At 39.5% G+C, this 14870-nt stretch overlaps 2 protein-coding genes across 2 annotated transcripts; both read right to left on the bottom strand.

The window, feature by feature from the left end:
• Nucleotides 1-1841: 1841 nt before the first annotated feature.
• On the bottom strand, nucleotides 1842-10394 carry LOC122886623 (SH2 domain-containing protein 1A-like). The gene is made up of 4 exons (XM_044219035.1): nucleotides 4746-10394; nucleotides 3106-3166; nucleotides 2869-3013; nucleotides 1842-2627 (listed from the first exon to the last, which is right to left on the bottom strand). Exons 1-4 carry the CDS (start codon nucleotides 4895-4897, stop codon nucleotides 2605-2607), a joined length of 381 nt encoding a protein of 126 aa, XP_044074970.1. The 5' UTR covers nucleotides 4898-10394; the 3' UTR covers nucleotides 1842-2604.
• Nucleotides 10395-10529: 135 nt separating this feature from the next.
• Nucleotides 10530-13935, bottom strand: LOC122886619 (uncharacterized protein CXorf38 homolog). The gene is made up of 6 exons (XM_044219030.1): nucleotides 13690-13935; nucleotides 13416-13550; nucleotides 12312-12434; nucleotides 11673-11822; nucleotides 11356-11559; nucleotides 10530-11251 (listed from the first exon to the last, which is right to left on the bottom strand). The coding sequence occupies exons 1-6, from the start codon at nucleotides 13891-13893 to the stop codon at nucleotides 11141-11143; spliced, it is 927 nt and encodes a 308-aa protein (XP_044074965.1). The 5' UTR covers nucleotides 13894-13935; the 3' UTR covers nucleotides 10530-11140.
• Nucleotides 13936-14870: the final 935 nt, after the last annotated feature.

Here is a 14870-nt window from a genome sequence, read left to right as displayed (position 1 = left end):
GTGTAAGAGCAGTCGGATTCTCTTAGCACCGCGGTTGTCTTTTCCTAAGTCCTTATGAATTCTTCTTCACATCTTTCCTTGACCTCATGTTGTTTTCCATTGAGATCAAGGAAAAGTGTTTTGGAAAAGACATAGGATGTCATTTTTTAGGCCCCGGTTTAAGCTGTTCCATAAAGCCAACTAAGAGCTAATCAAATCAGACTTTGTATACCACAGACCAGAGATATCAAGCACAGATCACATCAATTCACAATAATATAAATTGACATGTTAAGACAAAACTCCAATGATCGTGGCCACAGAGAAGCAGATTACCCATATTAACACTGAGGATAAAATATTTTTAAAAAATGCACAGAACCACTGCAATTAACAAAGTAAAAGAACTTTTGGCAGCAGTGGTGAGCTCGGACTCTGACACGAGTAAAGATGAAGCCCCTTGGTGGCAACACTCAGTGACGTGATAGTAATCACATCGTTGTAGGCTCAGGTCCCATGTGACTAATGGTAAAAATGGCACTTCCTGTGAGGCTACAGCCATGGGCCAAAGTTGTTTATTAGCTTTATCGCCTTGCATTTTGCACATAATATGTTGACTGGAATACTTTGCAGGTAAAAAAATGCAAGCTCAGATGTCAAGTATGTAATAAGTGCAGCCCTTGTACATGTACAACAAAGTAATTTCTGTTCACAGTTCAGCAGTTAAGACGAACTTTGAAGAAAACACCCTGATTCAGTTTGACACATTGACTGTAAAACTGGTTATGTCTAAGGTAAAGCTAAACCTGAAAACTAGCACGACCAACTGGTGAGCCATCCAAGACATATACTGTATATTGCAGACACACGTTGCTATTTTATTTTTGCATGATACCAGATTGAGAACAGTAAGATCTCAGCTTGTCGTAAGAATGCTGCCAATGAATTAGAAGAACCTCGTGTTGAATGAATGTATGAATAAATAAAGCCACATGCTAAAATGAGTGTGTCCACAGTAGATGACCCACCTTTCCTGCACTGCTACATTTCCTGTGTTGTTGCACTCATTAAGTCCATCCTGCTACAGCGGCTTCACGTAAGATAAACAATGTGCGACAAACCACACAGATCAAACCGAACACTGTACTCAAGTGTGACTTCCCCAAGCAGAAACAAAACACAAAACCCCAGAAACCCAGTGTCTGTGTGCTTGTAGAAAAAAAAACCCATTAGAATACATGACCACAACTATGTAAAACTATCTTTCTTCTCTGACACAAAACATCATGATGCACACAGATGACCAGAGACTTAAGATTGAGGATATTAGTGTGGAACCCGCTTGTTTATTGACAGGCAAACACCGCCTTCGTCACACACTAATACACAGTGGTAGACCACATATGGAGGACATAGGTTTGCCTTAATGAAATCACAGCGACAGGAACAGTGTGTGATATATTTGCATCTATTTTTACAAAAACAACTTTCCCATACTCACTCTTGATTAAGTGTAATTAAAAACATTTCAGCGACTTTCAAGATCTCTTCACGGTGAAATATATACATGAAGTTGGCGAGGTTTGTACGCACTACAGTGGCTTCTTTTTCATAATCTTGTCAAGTAATACACCCAATGTGATTTTTATGCCGTCCGTCCGTCCCATTCTCGTGAACGCGAGATCTCAGGAACACCTTGAGGGAACCTTCTGCAAATTTGGCACAAACATCCACTTGGACTCAAGGATGAAATAGATGAATTTAGTGGTCAAAGGTCAAAGGTCAAGGTCACTGTGCCCTCACAAAACACGTTTTTGGCCATAACACAAGAATTAATCTAGTAATTGACAAAATTGACAAAATTTCACACTTTACAGATGTTTAATGGGATACAATCATGGATGTATTATTAGAAATGGATATCAGACCTCAAGATGGTGCCCATTCAGTCCAATGAGAATTGCAATTGTCTGGAACACAGCAATAGACTTTACATTGTGATGACGTCACATATTTTTAAATTGCTTTTCTCAGCTCGAGGAAAGTTTTATAAATACAAAACCTCCATGGATCAAAAATTCATAATAGAAAGTGTCATAATTGACCTTGATTGCAGTTCGAGGTGTCCTGTCAACAGTTTTACAAACGTCTCTTTTATAATGGTGGCCTATAGGTGAAAGGCTTTTTGTGCCGCAGGTGAATCTTTCGTTGCAAAATTGATGGCTTCACTGTGATCATAATGTCCTGGAAAAACACTTTTTTGGCCATTATTCAACACCATAACTCAGGAACAGAAGGGGAGATTGTGACTATATTTCACAGAATAGGTGACACTTCATCATTGTGAACTCAAAATAGGTTTTTAGCCATAATTTGAGAATGAATTGGCCGATTCCATGTTTTCACACACGTGTTGATAATAATAATTCTAGTTTGAAACTGATACTAAAGTGACACAAATATTGATAAAATAAAAATAAAAATAAAAAAATGTGACAGACACTACACAGATTCTTGATGTGCCATGTTCTGCATGTTTCTGTCATCTTGTTGTCCACCTGATTAATGGCGCTGGTCTGCCAGGCTAAAGGCCTGGCCTCAACAGACAGAGCTGCTGCTGCTGCTTCATGTTTCCATGTAGACGAACTCTGTGGAGGACACCAGTGAAACTGTGTTAGAGTGGAGTGAGTGGGATGAGTGGGGTGAGTGATTTCATAGCTGAAAAGGGACTCTTTGATGCACCACAAACATAAAAACACACACTAAATTCACTGTGTGTGCATTTGTGTGTGTACCTGGACCTGATTTACCTTTTTCAGGATGTTTTTGCAGTTTGACCCAAAGGAAAATACTTTATATCATGAAGTAGCACAAGTGTGTGTGTCATACCTTGTCCCAAGTTGACGTATTGTAGCTGTGTTTTGTCCAGTGGATCTATGAGGGGGGCTATACTGACATCAGAGGCTGCACCCCCTCTGTAGTTCTCTATCAGTGTTTCCAGAGTCCTAAAACTCTGCGGTTTGACTTCTGAATCCTGCTAATCACACACATACGCAAACCATAAATAACGTGTGTGCGTGTGTGTGAGTGTGGACATGTGCGATCTGCATGCAGATGTTAACCCACCTTAAGACACCAGCCGTCAGTGGAGTGTACAAGCCTGTAGGTGTGCACAAAAGGTGCTTTCCTGCAAAACACAAAGTTGAGAAATTTGAATGTTTTGCTGTGAATGTGTCTGAATGTGTGAAGTCTATGCACATTTTCCGATGAGATGATTAAATTTGAAAGAGGATGACTCAGTGATTTCAGTTTTGTGTTTGACACACTGGAGGTGAAATCGGACCACTCCTTATTAATTTTTATACAGAGTAAACAAACCGATTTTCATTGTTTGATTTTTTCCATCTTTCATTTTTCTTTTTTTTCCACAAACTGTTAATTCTGTTTATCTTTCTACATTCTGTATCTGGATTAATTATGTGAATATTTACAAACTAGTTGTAATTCTTAGAATTACACTAAGAATTACAACTAGTTTGTAAATAAGAAAGTCTTGCGCCGTCATGGCTTATGGCTTATATCATCTATATTATAGGATGACTTTTTGAATGTTTGTACCCGAACCTCTTGAGGCAACGTTAAACAAAGTTTGCAGAATATGTGTATTGTCCGATGAGTCCCCATACAATGGTGGAATGTAACTAAGTACTGTACTTAAGTACAAATTATAAATAGACTTTACACTTCTATTTCACTACATTTCAGGGGAATTATTGTGCTTTTTATTCCACCACATTAATCTGACAGCTATAGTTACTAGCAGTGGTTACTAGCAGCTATAGTTACTAGCAGTGGTGGAGGCATCATCATCAATGCTGATTATTGTTTCTGAAAATTTTCGTTGTCTCCCCAACCTAAGTGTATTTAGTCCGAGTTTTTCCTTTGTTCAGTGTCAGTTTGTCATTTGCATATTGCATGTGGTTTCCCTTATGTTCAGCTTGGATTTTTCTTCTGTTCCTTTTTGACCTTGCATGGATTTTGTACCTTGCCTGCACCTTGTCGGATTTGTTTGCCTGTCTTGGACTACTTTCCCAATTTTTGACCTCTGCCTGCCTGACTATCCGTGTAAGCCTTTCCTTTGTAATAAATAATGAACTGTATCTGCTCTGCCTCCATGTCTGCGTTTGGGTCCTATTTCCTTGTGTTCCCTGCTTCCCATGCGTGACACAACAGGACCCCAAAATACAAGAAGAATGACACGGGTGCCTAAATCTTTAAACTAAACAAATCTTTAGTAATAATCACGCACGAGTTCATGGTTAACAAAAAATAGTTTCACTATTTATACACACAAATACAGCAGAAAAACCCTAATTAAAACTATAATACAGTCTATTTACGTGTAAAACAATTTTTAGCCCAACTCTTTTTTTGTGCCTTTTTCATTGAAAGTCTGTCTGTAAATCAGTGAAAATATTGATAACTCGCACTATTAACTACTGTATATATTCAGCCTTTTTTTTTTTATGACGTTCCTTCCCGACAGTTCCTATAAAAGCCACACATCAGCACTTCCGTTTGCTCGACTTATCTCCACATGATATAGAAATTAAGCTGCTGCAAATAAAACATGCTCAGTGTATTTACACATGAATAGACAGCTTAAATGAAGACTGATCTAGCAAACTCATAAGGGTGCGACATAACTGAATGGGGGGAAAATAGCCACTTTTGGTCACATTTGTACAACCCCACTCACAGCTCACCTCACACACAGACAGAAGGCCCCCTGCACCGTCTCGCTGTCTCTCAGCAGAAAGCTACCGTCATGTCCAAACCTCTCCAGCAACCTCTCTGTGGCCTCGCTTCCGATTCTCCCATAATAAATAGACTGGACCAGCATCCCCTCCCTCTCCATGTTGCCTCGGAGAGAGGAAAAGATGTGTGCTTGTGGGGTCAGAGTGTAGCAGTAGATGAGTGTGTGAAAGGCTGTGAGACAGGAAAAGCTTTTCTGGTTTTCACACTTTTATGTCATGCAGCTGCGCCTATCATGTTGCCCACTTTGTCTAACTTGAATACTGGTATTTTTTCTGTCAAAAAGTGAAAGTAGATTTTTGGCTTTGTTGACAGGGTGCCTTTTTTTAAAATTTGGTTCATGTTTTGCATTTCACAAAACAGAAAAATGAACACCATGATGATGTGGTGCAGACAAACACTGTTGGGATTTAAAAGCTGTATGAAAGTGGTTTATAATAAACTCACAGGACAGAGGACAATGAGTTAAACCAAACCTAGCTGTGGTTTGGTTTGGTGCTCTCACCAGTGTTTACAAAATCTAAGAGCTTTTTTACAAGGACAAGAAGTATTTCAGAGCGAGTACTATATTAAAGTGATTACATAAAGTCCTTGTTCACTTCAACTTGGGTTCTTTAACAAGATAAAACTAAGAAGACATCTAACAGTTTGGGTTAGGGATAAGACTGAAACTATTAAGTTCTGTGAAAATCTTATTCAAGTACAAAGCCCTTTTTAAGACACAAAGACATGGTGCTTTTCTCTAGAATACTTTCTGAAAGTACATGTTTAGGAATAAAATAAGCCAGAAGCTGACTTAAAGCTACTTTGAGTATTAATGCACTTATAAAAAGCCCTGCCACAGCACAGATCACCTGTGGCAGCGACTCGTACTCTAGCGTTAGCATTCTCTACCAACCCTTTTCACAGGAGCCTGAGACGGAACCATGCAGTATGCAAAATGGGTGAAAAGATAGCATGTTTGAAAAAAAAGGGACTTTACATCTCTTGACAAAAATACATATTCTAATTTCTTCCATTCATGTATGCAGAATACACACAGCAGAGATGCCTCATATAATGCAGGCAGCATACAGAGTTAGTATGGTTTAAAAGTAAAAAAAAAAAAAAAGAAGCACATCTTTGTGTTATGCCAAACTGTTTTTCCTACTAAAAAAGGCTGTAACTTTGGAAGATGGCCATGTGACTTGCCTAACTCCAGCTGCTGAAGCCTCATAATCTGTTCCTAATGCTAAGAGGCACATCAGGAACTAAAACAACTATCACTACATGTTACTTTTACAACAGAGAAAAGACTGGAAGGAACATGGCAGCACAGTCTTCACTCAACTAATTTGTCTTTCTTTAATTCAAATACTCAAATGTCCAGTAGGTGGTGCAGCACAGCCTAACAACAGGACACTTTAGTTCTGTCTATAATTTACTGTCTCTGCTCAATAGAGAGAGAATAAGGAGATAGACATAAAATAGACAGTGTGTTTTGTTTGTTTGAGGGGATGTGGTGGGATTTACAGCAGATAGAAGCAAACAATATACAAACATTGTGTAAATAAAAACATTTCAAGCAAGAAAATAAATATGGAAATAAAAAAACAACAACAAATGTTCCAGAAACAAAACAAAACCATTAAAGTGAATACAAATGCAAAACACAAAAGGGATGATAATGAATAAATGGACTTTAAATGTTTCCAGTGTGTTCTTTTTCTGCTCCAAATTAAAACTAAGGACTAAGTTGTTTCCCCCTTTTTATTCTCCAAATGTCTTATCACATGTTTTAAGAACTAACTACATTTTTTCTCCTCTAACCTTTCAATATTTGACATTTTGGTCTTCTTGTTCCCCCCTTTCACGTTTCATCTGTCATTTTTCTTATTACCTCCTCCCATCACCTACGCTCCTCTTCCTCCCGCCACTGGCCTAATCATATTAATTTTAATTTTTATACGGCTCCTGCTGTATGTTACAGCTCTAGAGCTGATATGTTTTGTTTTGCTTTTTTTTATAAAAAATATTTTATCGAATATTTTTCCAACTTTTACAAAAACACAAAAACATTTTACAGAACAAGAAAGGGAACAGAGTGTGTGATGTATAACCGCTTTACGAACTGTACATCTGTTTACTTCCTGTCAACTCCACAGTAACATTAACATTACCTTCGCCTCCAACCTCCTCACTCATCATACAGTGCTTTTTCATCCTTAAGTTAGTTACTTTGCTTTTCACAGTTAGCTTTGTACACATTGTTAACAGCAGCGTACTGTAGCGTTGACAGGAAGTACACAGACGTGCAGTTTGTAAAGCGGTTATATGTCTCGCACTTTGACCTGTTTTTTTTTTCTTTGATGAGGGCATGTGTTTGGAAACTTGAACAAAATAACATTAAATTACTTTTACAAACTCCAATGATGGTCAATAATAAAAGTTATTTTTGAATTAGTTGATGAATTAGTTCATGACTGGAGTGCAGGCTTCTGACTCAGTGTTATTGTGAATTGTTGGCTGTACTGACTCTTTTTTGTGGCTACTGTAAAGTGACATCATGATTAGCATCTGTTTTAATGACTCATTAGCTAATGATCTGCGAAGATATCATTATGTTATGACTTTACATGACTATTAACTCATTAAGTTAAGTACTAAGTATTAGTTGCTTATTTTTACATCCGTCCAAAACATCTGCGCAAAACTGTGTTCAACAGTCATTCTGTAACTCTGTTTGCTATTTGGTGCGGCGCAGGTAGGTATCATACAGAGCTCTGCTGCTGGAAAGCGCTGCCTACAGGGATTGATGAGATCTAGGGCTGCCACTAACGTCTATTTTACTATCAATTAATCTATCGACTAATTTACCGATTAGTCGATTAATCTAAACGATTAATTTTCCTCAAAAAATCTAATTGACCATTTCATTTTAGTTCATTTTATTTTGACAAACTGTATAATGCAGCACAAAACAAAATGTAAACAAAGGTTTGCATATTAAAGTGCAAAACTGTAGGTTTAAACTGGCAACTCCAACATGATAAAAATAAACACACACACTGGCAGTGTCAGTCATCATAAAATAAGCCCAGATTCTAACCTAAGTATTTTCTCAAACACTTATTTTTAAGGTATCAGGTAGGCAACTTTATGGCTGTATGAGTGTATTAAACAGCTACAGGGACAAAAGATATTAAAAAGCTCAGGTTTTGGTTTGAGTCCATCTGTTTGAGAGAGAGAGAGACAGAGAGACAGAAAGACAGCGAAGGTCAAGCGACAGAGAGAGTGAATGAGGAGAGGGAGCGCCGGTGGCAAGAAAGCCAGTGAATCAGAGAACTAAAACGTTATTTTCTGATGTTTCAGAGCGGTTACATTCTAAAGCACAAACAAACGTGCCCACACCGCTGCAATGCCTGATTTGGTCTTTGTCTTGTGTCTTTCGAAGCTGTAGTGTTGACTGAAGCCGCTCAGCCGACCAACGACTGGAGCTAAAACGACAATTACGTAGTGATATTGAGGGCAGCAGCCCTGATGCGATTGACTCAAACTCAGTAATAAGAGTAAATGTAATTGTAAAACCAAAGCAATGAACTTAAAACCTCAGAAGAACAGCACAAATGCAAAACAGTTTTTCTATAATCGGTCTGATTCATCTGAAGAAGGGGGGACGTTTCTCTGTGCTCACTTAAAATCAGAGTTTAACGCGTGTACGTATGAGCATCACAACTAGTTTGGGAGCCAATCATGGTCCAATATGCATTTTCACAAGTGTGATGAGGAAACTTGAAACCTCCAGTGCACATATCAAGCCCCCAGGAAGTGCAGCAGGCTTTGAAGCCAATTTGACATACAACTGATTGACAGTATAACTTCCGGGTCTGTCACGTGATGCACACTGGCCCAAAAATACGTTTTTCCATCAACTTGCATTGTGAAAGAAGAGGCTGTAAAACGGTGGATACATTTTTTTGAGCGTTGCAAACCCCACAAAATGACTCGTTTCACTTTCAGAATTTGATCCATTTGGTCCGATAACATTTGGAAAATCTAGAAGAGCCACACGATTTAATCATTTTATCCCCATTCAAGTCAGCAGAGGGCTGGAAGTTAGCCAGCTTGGCCGGTGAAGTCTCTAGTGCGCTTGCTCTATGGGCCACACAATGCGAGAGATCCTCGTCATTTTATGCCGGGAAGTCGAACTTTTATGGCTTCATGCGCCACTGAGCAGCTTTCATAGAAATGGACGGGGCCCTGCCTCTGATGCTGTATCCAGTTCTCTTTATACATCCATGGCACATATACTAAGAACTTTTCAGTAGCAGACACATTGTGTTCAGCAGTAAAACTGTAGAACTGAAACATATTTGCATCTTCATAGATTCTAGATTTTTCAATGAGGGAGAGGGAGTAGATGTAATTTTTAACTAAATAATTGAACTTTTTTTGTGGAAAAACCATTTATGTTCAAAATGTCTGGAGGAGATCTTTAAGCTTTATCTACTTATTTAAGAACATTGTCCTTAAAAAAAAAACAGATTCTGACTGTCACTGTCATGATGGTAGTCTCGTATGTAAATAACAGGGCAGTAATCAAGATGATTTGTTGGCATATGTGCGTGTGTCATGGGGAGTCGGGCAGATTAGAAGCAACAGTTGAGATGGTGACCTTTCAGGTTATTTATCCTGATGTGGCATGGACCATCTGGCAACTGTTATTGTTGAACCTCACGCACAAACTGCTCAATACTGATCTACTACGTGACAACGTTATTTATAACAACATTATTATTATCAATTAGAAACACACAGCCCAGTGGAAAACACTGATGCAAGAGAGCTGTAATTCAAACAATGAAATAAGAAATTTCCTACTTTGAAAATGAAATGTCAACAACTCCTACAGAATGTTAGTAAGCCATCTGCAATTATAAATGTTAAGTTATCAATAAAGGGTTGTTACCAAAAAGTTGTAAATGTTAAGAAGTTGTTATAAACTGATTTTGATCCAAATGCCCTGCAGCCCTTTTCCAGAGATTCTAGAAAATCTTTGTATTGTCTACTTTGATCTACATCCATTTAGACTGAGCCTTTTCTGAGTTTTGGGTCAGGGATATCTATGGTGGCCGACAAGGGCAAACGCACTGCAACTTAAGAAAACACATGCAAATAGAGAAAACACAAGCAAATTAAGAAAACATCTTCATCAGCTTGACAACGCGTGCACTGCATTTAGAAAACGCGCTGCAAATACACAAAACACAACCAAATACAGAAACGCGCTGCAAATACACAAAACACAACCAAATACAGAAATGCGCTGCAAATACACAAAACGACAACGGAAGTGTTTCCAGAGGACACTAAAAAGGTTTGTGACCTGATCTGCAGCGTGCACTTACCTCGCGGGAGCACGCAGATTCAAAGAAAAAGTTTGTAAAGCATTTTTGAAACTGAAAATTACGGTAAATTTGAAAAAAAAAAAGTATGAAAACTACTGTTAATCAGAGATAATAACCAGGTTCATCGGTGATGACAGACGGACTTATAAACGTTGGAGTGATTACGTGCACATAAATAGTGTTTCCTAGGTTAATATCTGTCATAAACACTAAATCTCCACACAAATCATTCAAATTACTGATAGAATTCCACTTTTTCACTCTGTAAGGTCTCACAGACTGTGGGTAGCAGTCACTTTCAGCGCATGCCATTATAAAGAGTGACAGTCCTTAAACATTTCACACCTGTGAGTTTGTAAAAAGATTTATTATGCACATTTGAAGGTTGTAATTTCAATAGCTTGCTCATTTCTGAATATATTGACATCAAAACGCATCTCATATGTGTTGGACATCCTCTCACATCTTTCACAGCTGTTAGTTTGTGAAAAAGCCCTTAAGAAATCACTTAACATAGTTATCAGTGATGATTTAATGAACGCCTCACAAGCTTCTGGTCAGGAATGTGTATATGCACCATTGACATTTACTTATTGCCTTGACGGTAGCTTGTTCATAATTGTTTTGTTTTTTTACCAAGGGTAGTTTTAATAAGGAATGACTTCAGCCTACATCTTTTCAGTCATTGCTAATCTTTTTTTTTAAAATTGATTCATTATTTTGTGGCTGTATAAGCACCTGGGTAGATGTCCGATTTCATTTAAGACTGAAATAAAGACCTGTCAATCAGGAACAAGTCAATTCATTTTTTTTCATTTACACTGCATTACAATACTGTACATAAACAATCTGTCACAAATCCCTTGATCTGCCTAAATTCTGACCTTGACCTATTTCAAATAGGTAAAGACATGGTGCACAATGTGATTCTCATTCTCTTTGCCACCTCTTCCTTCTTCTTATTCTCTGGCCTGCAGTGAGTTGATGGCTTGGAGCTCCGTGGAAAACCTCTCGCCCAGATCTTTGTTGGCCTGCAGGAAACCACTCAGCCTCTTCAACTGCTCAGTGTCCTAAAGAAGAGGCAGAGAGTCGGTTGAAGTCGCATGGCATCTTTCTTTATATGTATTATGTGTATTAAGTGTGCAACTGCACCATCTGTATTTGTTCTTCACACCTGTGTCTTTGCATCATCATAAGCAGCATCAGCAGCCTGCAGTAACTCCTGCAGCCTCTCTTGTAGCAACTCAGCCTCCCATTGGCTGATTAAGTCGGCGCTGGTCTCACATTGGCTGACGGAATCACACTCGAATCCATCCAGGTCGGCAGAATCCATTCGGTCCAAACCAGAGACATGTATCGACAAATCAATGGACAGCATCTGGACAAACGAAACGCACACAAACTGTGACGCCAAACAGCGCTCATGCAGCTGGGGCCTGAGAGCTTCCAAATACTGGGCGAGTTTCAGTAGCAGCAGACAAACACGCTCACCTCCTCTATCTGTCGTCCTGCTGTTACCATCTGTGGTACGTGGCTGAACTGCCGCACAAGGTTTTTCAGAGCGGTTTTGTAGTACCTCATCCATCTGTCTTTCACACGCAACTCACAAGAATGCATCAACTCATTCCTATAATGGATCATCTGGAACCACACACACACACACACACATTACAGAACATCATCATCAATCATCAATGTTTTATTATTCTTTTTATTTATTCTGCTTTTGGTGTTTTTTCTGGCATCAGTTTCTAGTGTTCACATGCTTTTCATTTTAAAGCAGTTTGTGAAGTCTCTTTAAAAAAAACGAGTGTTATAATCTAGATTATTATTGTTTACCTCCCCGACATTTAATGATGGTGATTGAGATACAGCTTTATTACCAATGATATGGGCAGATAATTGACAGAAACTGATGGAGCAGCCAGACATATTATGCATTATTGTGTTGAGAATGCGCGCGCATATTCACAGTGTGAATATTTTGTTGTGAGACGCATGCGTACGCGCGGTTTCTAAATCTGAAAAGTGCGTGCACATATTCAGCCTGTGTACACAGAGTTTTAGTCTTGAACCTAGTTTTACGCATCTGTCCCCTGGAATATGAGGCTTGACTGACCGAATGTTTACCTCTCTCACAGGTTTTGGCTCCACAGACTGGAAACAATCACAGTAGTTGATTAGGTTGAGCAGAGCAGAGGTATCGCACTGTTCTGCCCCCTTCACCTTCCCCTGACCCCGTGGCATGTAGGCCTACAAAGAGACACACAGAGAGAGAGAGAGACCTTCATTAGACAAACACATTCAGGTGAATATATGTTTCACATATGTCACTTTGACTTTACTGGACCGTGTGATGAGATCATTTGACCAAATGGGGCTTCACTTGTTTCAATATACTTAGGTCTGCAAGCAACTAATGGTTATTTTCATTATCGATTACTGGTTTAAGAATCAAATAACTTCATTGTCTATCACATAATGATAGAAAATTGTCTTAGGTTAGGGGCTCACAAACAACATCAAAACAGAGACCCCATGAAAGACTCACATAAAATTGCATTAAAACAAACAATTCCATAAATAAATGAGAGCAGGTGTGCAAAGCTGCATTAAAAAGTAATGACAGTCTATTTGGCCTTGTTTAAAATGGATATTGCCAACGATTGTGATAATCGGTCAATCATTGTATTCATTTCTCAAGCATATAGGACAATTATTTACCGGTTCCAGTTTACCAAATGTCAGAATTGAATGCTTTTCCTTTGGTTTTGGACTGCTGGTAGAATAAAACAAGCAATCAAAATAGATCACATTGGGCTGTGGGAAATAGTAACTGCTATTTTTCATTATTTTCTGGCATTTTATAGACAAAACAATAAATCGATGAATTGAGAAAACATCGTCAGATTAACTGATAATGAAAGAAAGCGTTAGTTGTAGCCCTAACTAAATATACTAAAGATCAGCCTCACACTGATCTGTAATCCTATTAGTGTTTATTTTCCTCCTAAACACACTTTTTCTTCCTTTCTCTTTTCCAGTGTCAAAATTAGGACCACATTTCCCATAAAACCCCACGTCTATTTGCTGTGTTTAAGCTGGGGCTGAGAGGCTGTTTCTGACAACTAATCTACTGTATCATACATAATGTAGTAATGGCCTGATGATATTAAATGCCCGTTATAGCAGATTAAGGTTAAGTGAGTGTGTGTGGAGTGGTGTGTGGAGCACCTTGGCCAGTTCCCAGTGGTCTGTTCTCCAGTAGGGAGGAAAACAGTTGTCCCAGTTCAGTGTGGCATCGGGCTGTCTGTGGTGTCTCAGGATCACTGTCTGCCACTCTGAACACACCTTGCATGGTGAGGAAAGCTACACACACACACACACACACACACACACACACACACACACACACACACACACTTACAATTCATGCAAGTTACAGTGAGAATAAGTAGGAAATGACTGAAGATGGCTGAAGATAGCCCATAATCTTAACTAATCTAACCTTATTCCCTCTCGGTCTGCATGAAGCCTCACACGGTTTCCGTAGCAGAGTGTTTTGATTGAGCAGGTCTCCGTGGAAATCTCTCATGTGTTGGGTGATGAAGGGATGCAGACCGTCCTTCAGTAAGAGCAGACACCGTCCTGCTTTCAGCCAGTTGGTATACTCGCTGTCGTTGAGACGGAGCGCCAGCTCCTCAAGACCCATGTCGGCCTTCCTTCCTGGTAGGAAACATAACAAAAGAAGCAGAGCAAGTTCAGACAAAGTCCTCATGTAGCTCCACCCTCTCAGTGCTAGCAGCGGAGCGGCCACAAGATGGCGCCGTCTGCTTTAGAAACTCTCGGTTGTGGCTGTTACCTGCTGCTGCTACTGCTTTGACGACGAAGGAGGTGTGCTGCTGGTGGCAGAAAGCTTTAAATAAATGACTTCACTTTGTACAGGTAAGAGATACTATAAAGCTGTTGGACTCTCTGTGTCTCGTTTTTACCAGACGGCATGAGACATGAGTGTAAATTGTTCTGGTTACACCGGGCTCCAGTGGGATGTATCCACAGTTTCAGACCAATCTCTCTGTGTTAAGGTGGCTGCTTTGAGCTGTCACACAGAGCAGCAGGCTGTTTAAAACAGCTTGGCTTCAGTAGCATCAGCTGGCTGCAGTTTTCCTACAGAGATGCATAAGAAGCCTGTGGGCTTCTGGACATCTTTGGGTGAAGCCTGCTTGTCCAGGTGTGATGTCAGGACTTGTTTGACCCAGAGAGGAGGGTTGAAGCTCCCAGCAGCAAAGCAACTGTTGTATGGTACCAGCCTTTTCAGGATGACTCCAGGATCAGTGTGTTGAACTACCACTTTTTTTTTCTCAGCAAACTGCAGGAGCTGATTAATGCTTTTTTTCCCCCTGAATTTTCTAAGCCGAGAATGTGTGTGTCATACAGAGAACCTCTCAATTGCATACAGGGGCAGAATTTTGGGGGCCAACGCAAAGACAAATATTGGCCCCGGGAGTTCCAAACCTGGTCCTTTTTTAAATCCAACCATTATATACATGTGTTGCTGATATAACTGCAACCATTAAAGACTGGCTGATGGAAGCTGCAGCTGATGCCTCATGACTGAAAAAAGGAAGTCTGTAGCTTGATTAGGCTGTGGAGGGGTGGCAGAGGATGGGTGTTTGACATTGCAGGGTC

The sequence above is a fragment of the Siniperca chuatsi genome, linkage group LG13 (genome assembly GCF_020085105.1).
Source record: "Siniperca chuatsi isolate FFG_IHB_CAS linkage group LG13, ASM2008510v1, whole genome shotgun sequence".
NCBI classification, from domain to species: domain Eukaryota; kingdom Metazoa; phylum Chordata; class Actinopteri; order Centrarchiformes; family Sinipercidae; genus Siniperca; species Siniperca chuatsi.
This window is presented reverse-complemented; position numbering and strand designations above follow the sequence as displayed.

Excerpts from the sequence above, each read along its gene's own strand:
- LOC122886623 (XM_044219035.1), bottom strand. The coding sequence starts at position 4,897 with ATGGAGAGGGAGGGGATGCTGGTCCAGTCTATTTATTATGGGAGAATC. Across the intron at positions 3,014-3,105 it reads CTGACGGCTGGTGTCTTAAG|GATTCAGAAGTCAAACCGCA; the intron begins GTGGGTTAACAT and ends TGTGATTAGCAG. Across the intron at positions 2,628-2,868 it reads ATACGTCAACTTGGGACAAG|AGTTCGTCTACATGGAAACA; the intron begins GTATGACACACA and ends TGTCCTCCACAG.
- LOC122886619 (XM_044219030.1), bottom strand. The coding sequence starts at position 13,893 with ATGGGTCTTGAGGAGCTGGCGCTCCGTCTCAACGACAGCGAGTATACC. Across the intron at positions 12,435-13,415 it reads ACCACTGGGAACTGGCCAAG|GCCTACATGCCACGGGGTCA; the intron begins GTGCTCCACACA and ends GTCTCTTTGTAG. Across the intron at positions 11,252-11,355 it reads ATGATGATGCAAAGACACAG|GACACTGAGCAGTTGAAGAG; the intron begins GTGTGAAGAACA and ends CCTCTTCTTTAG.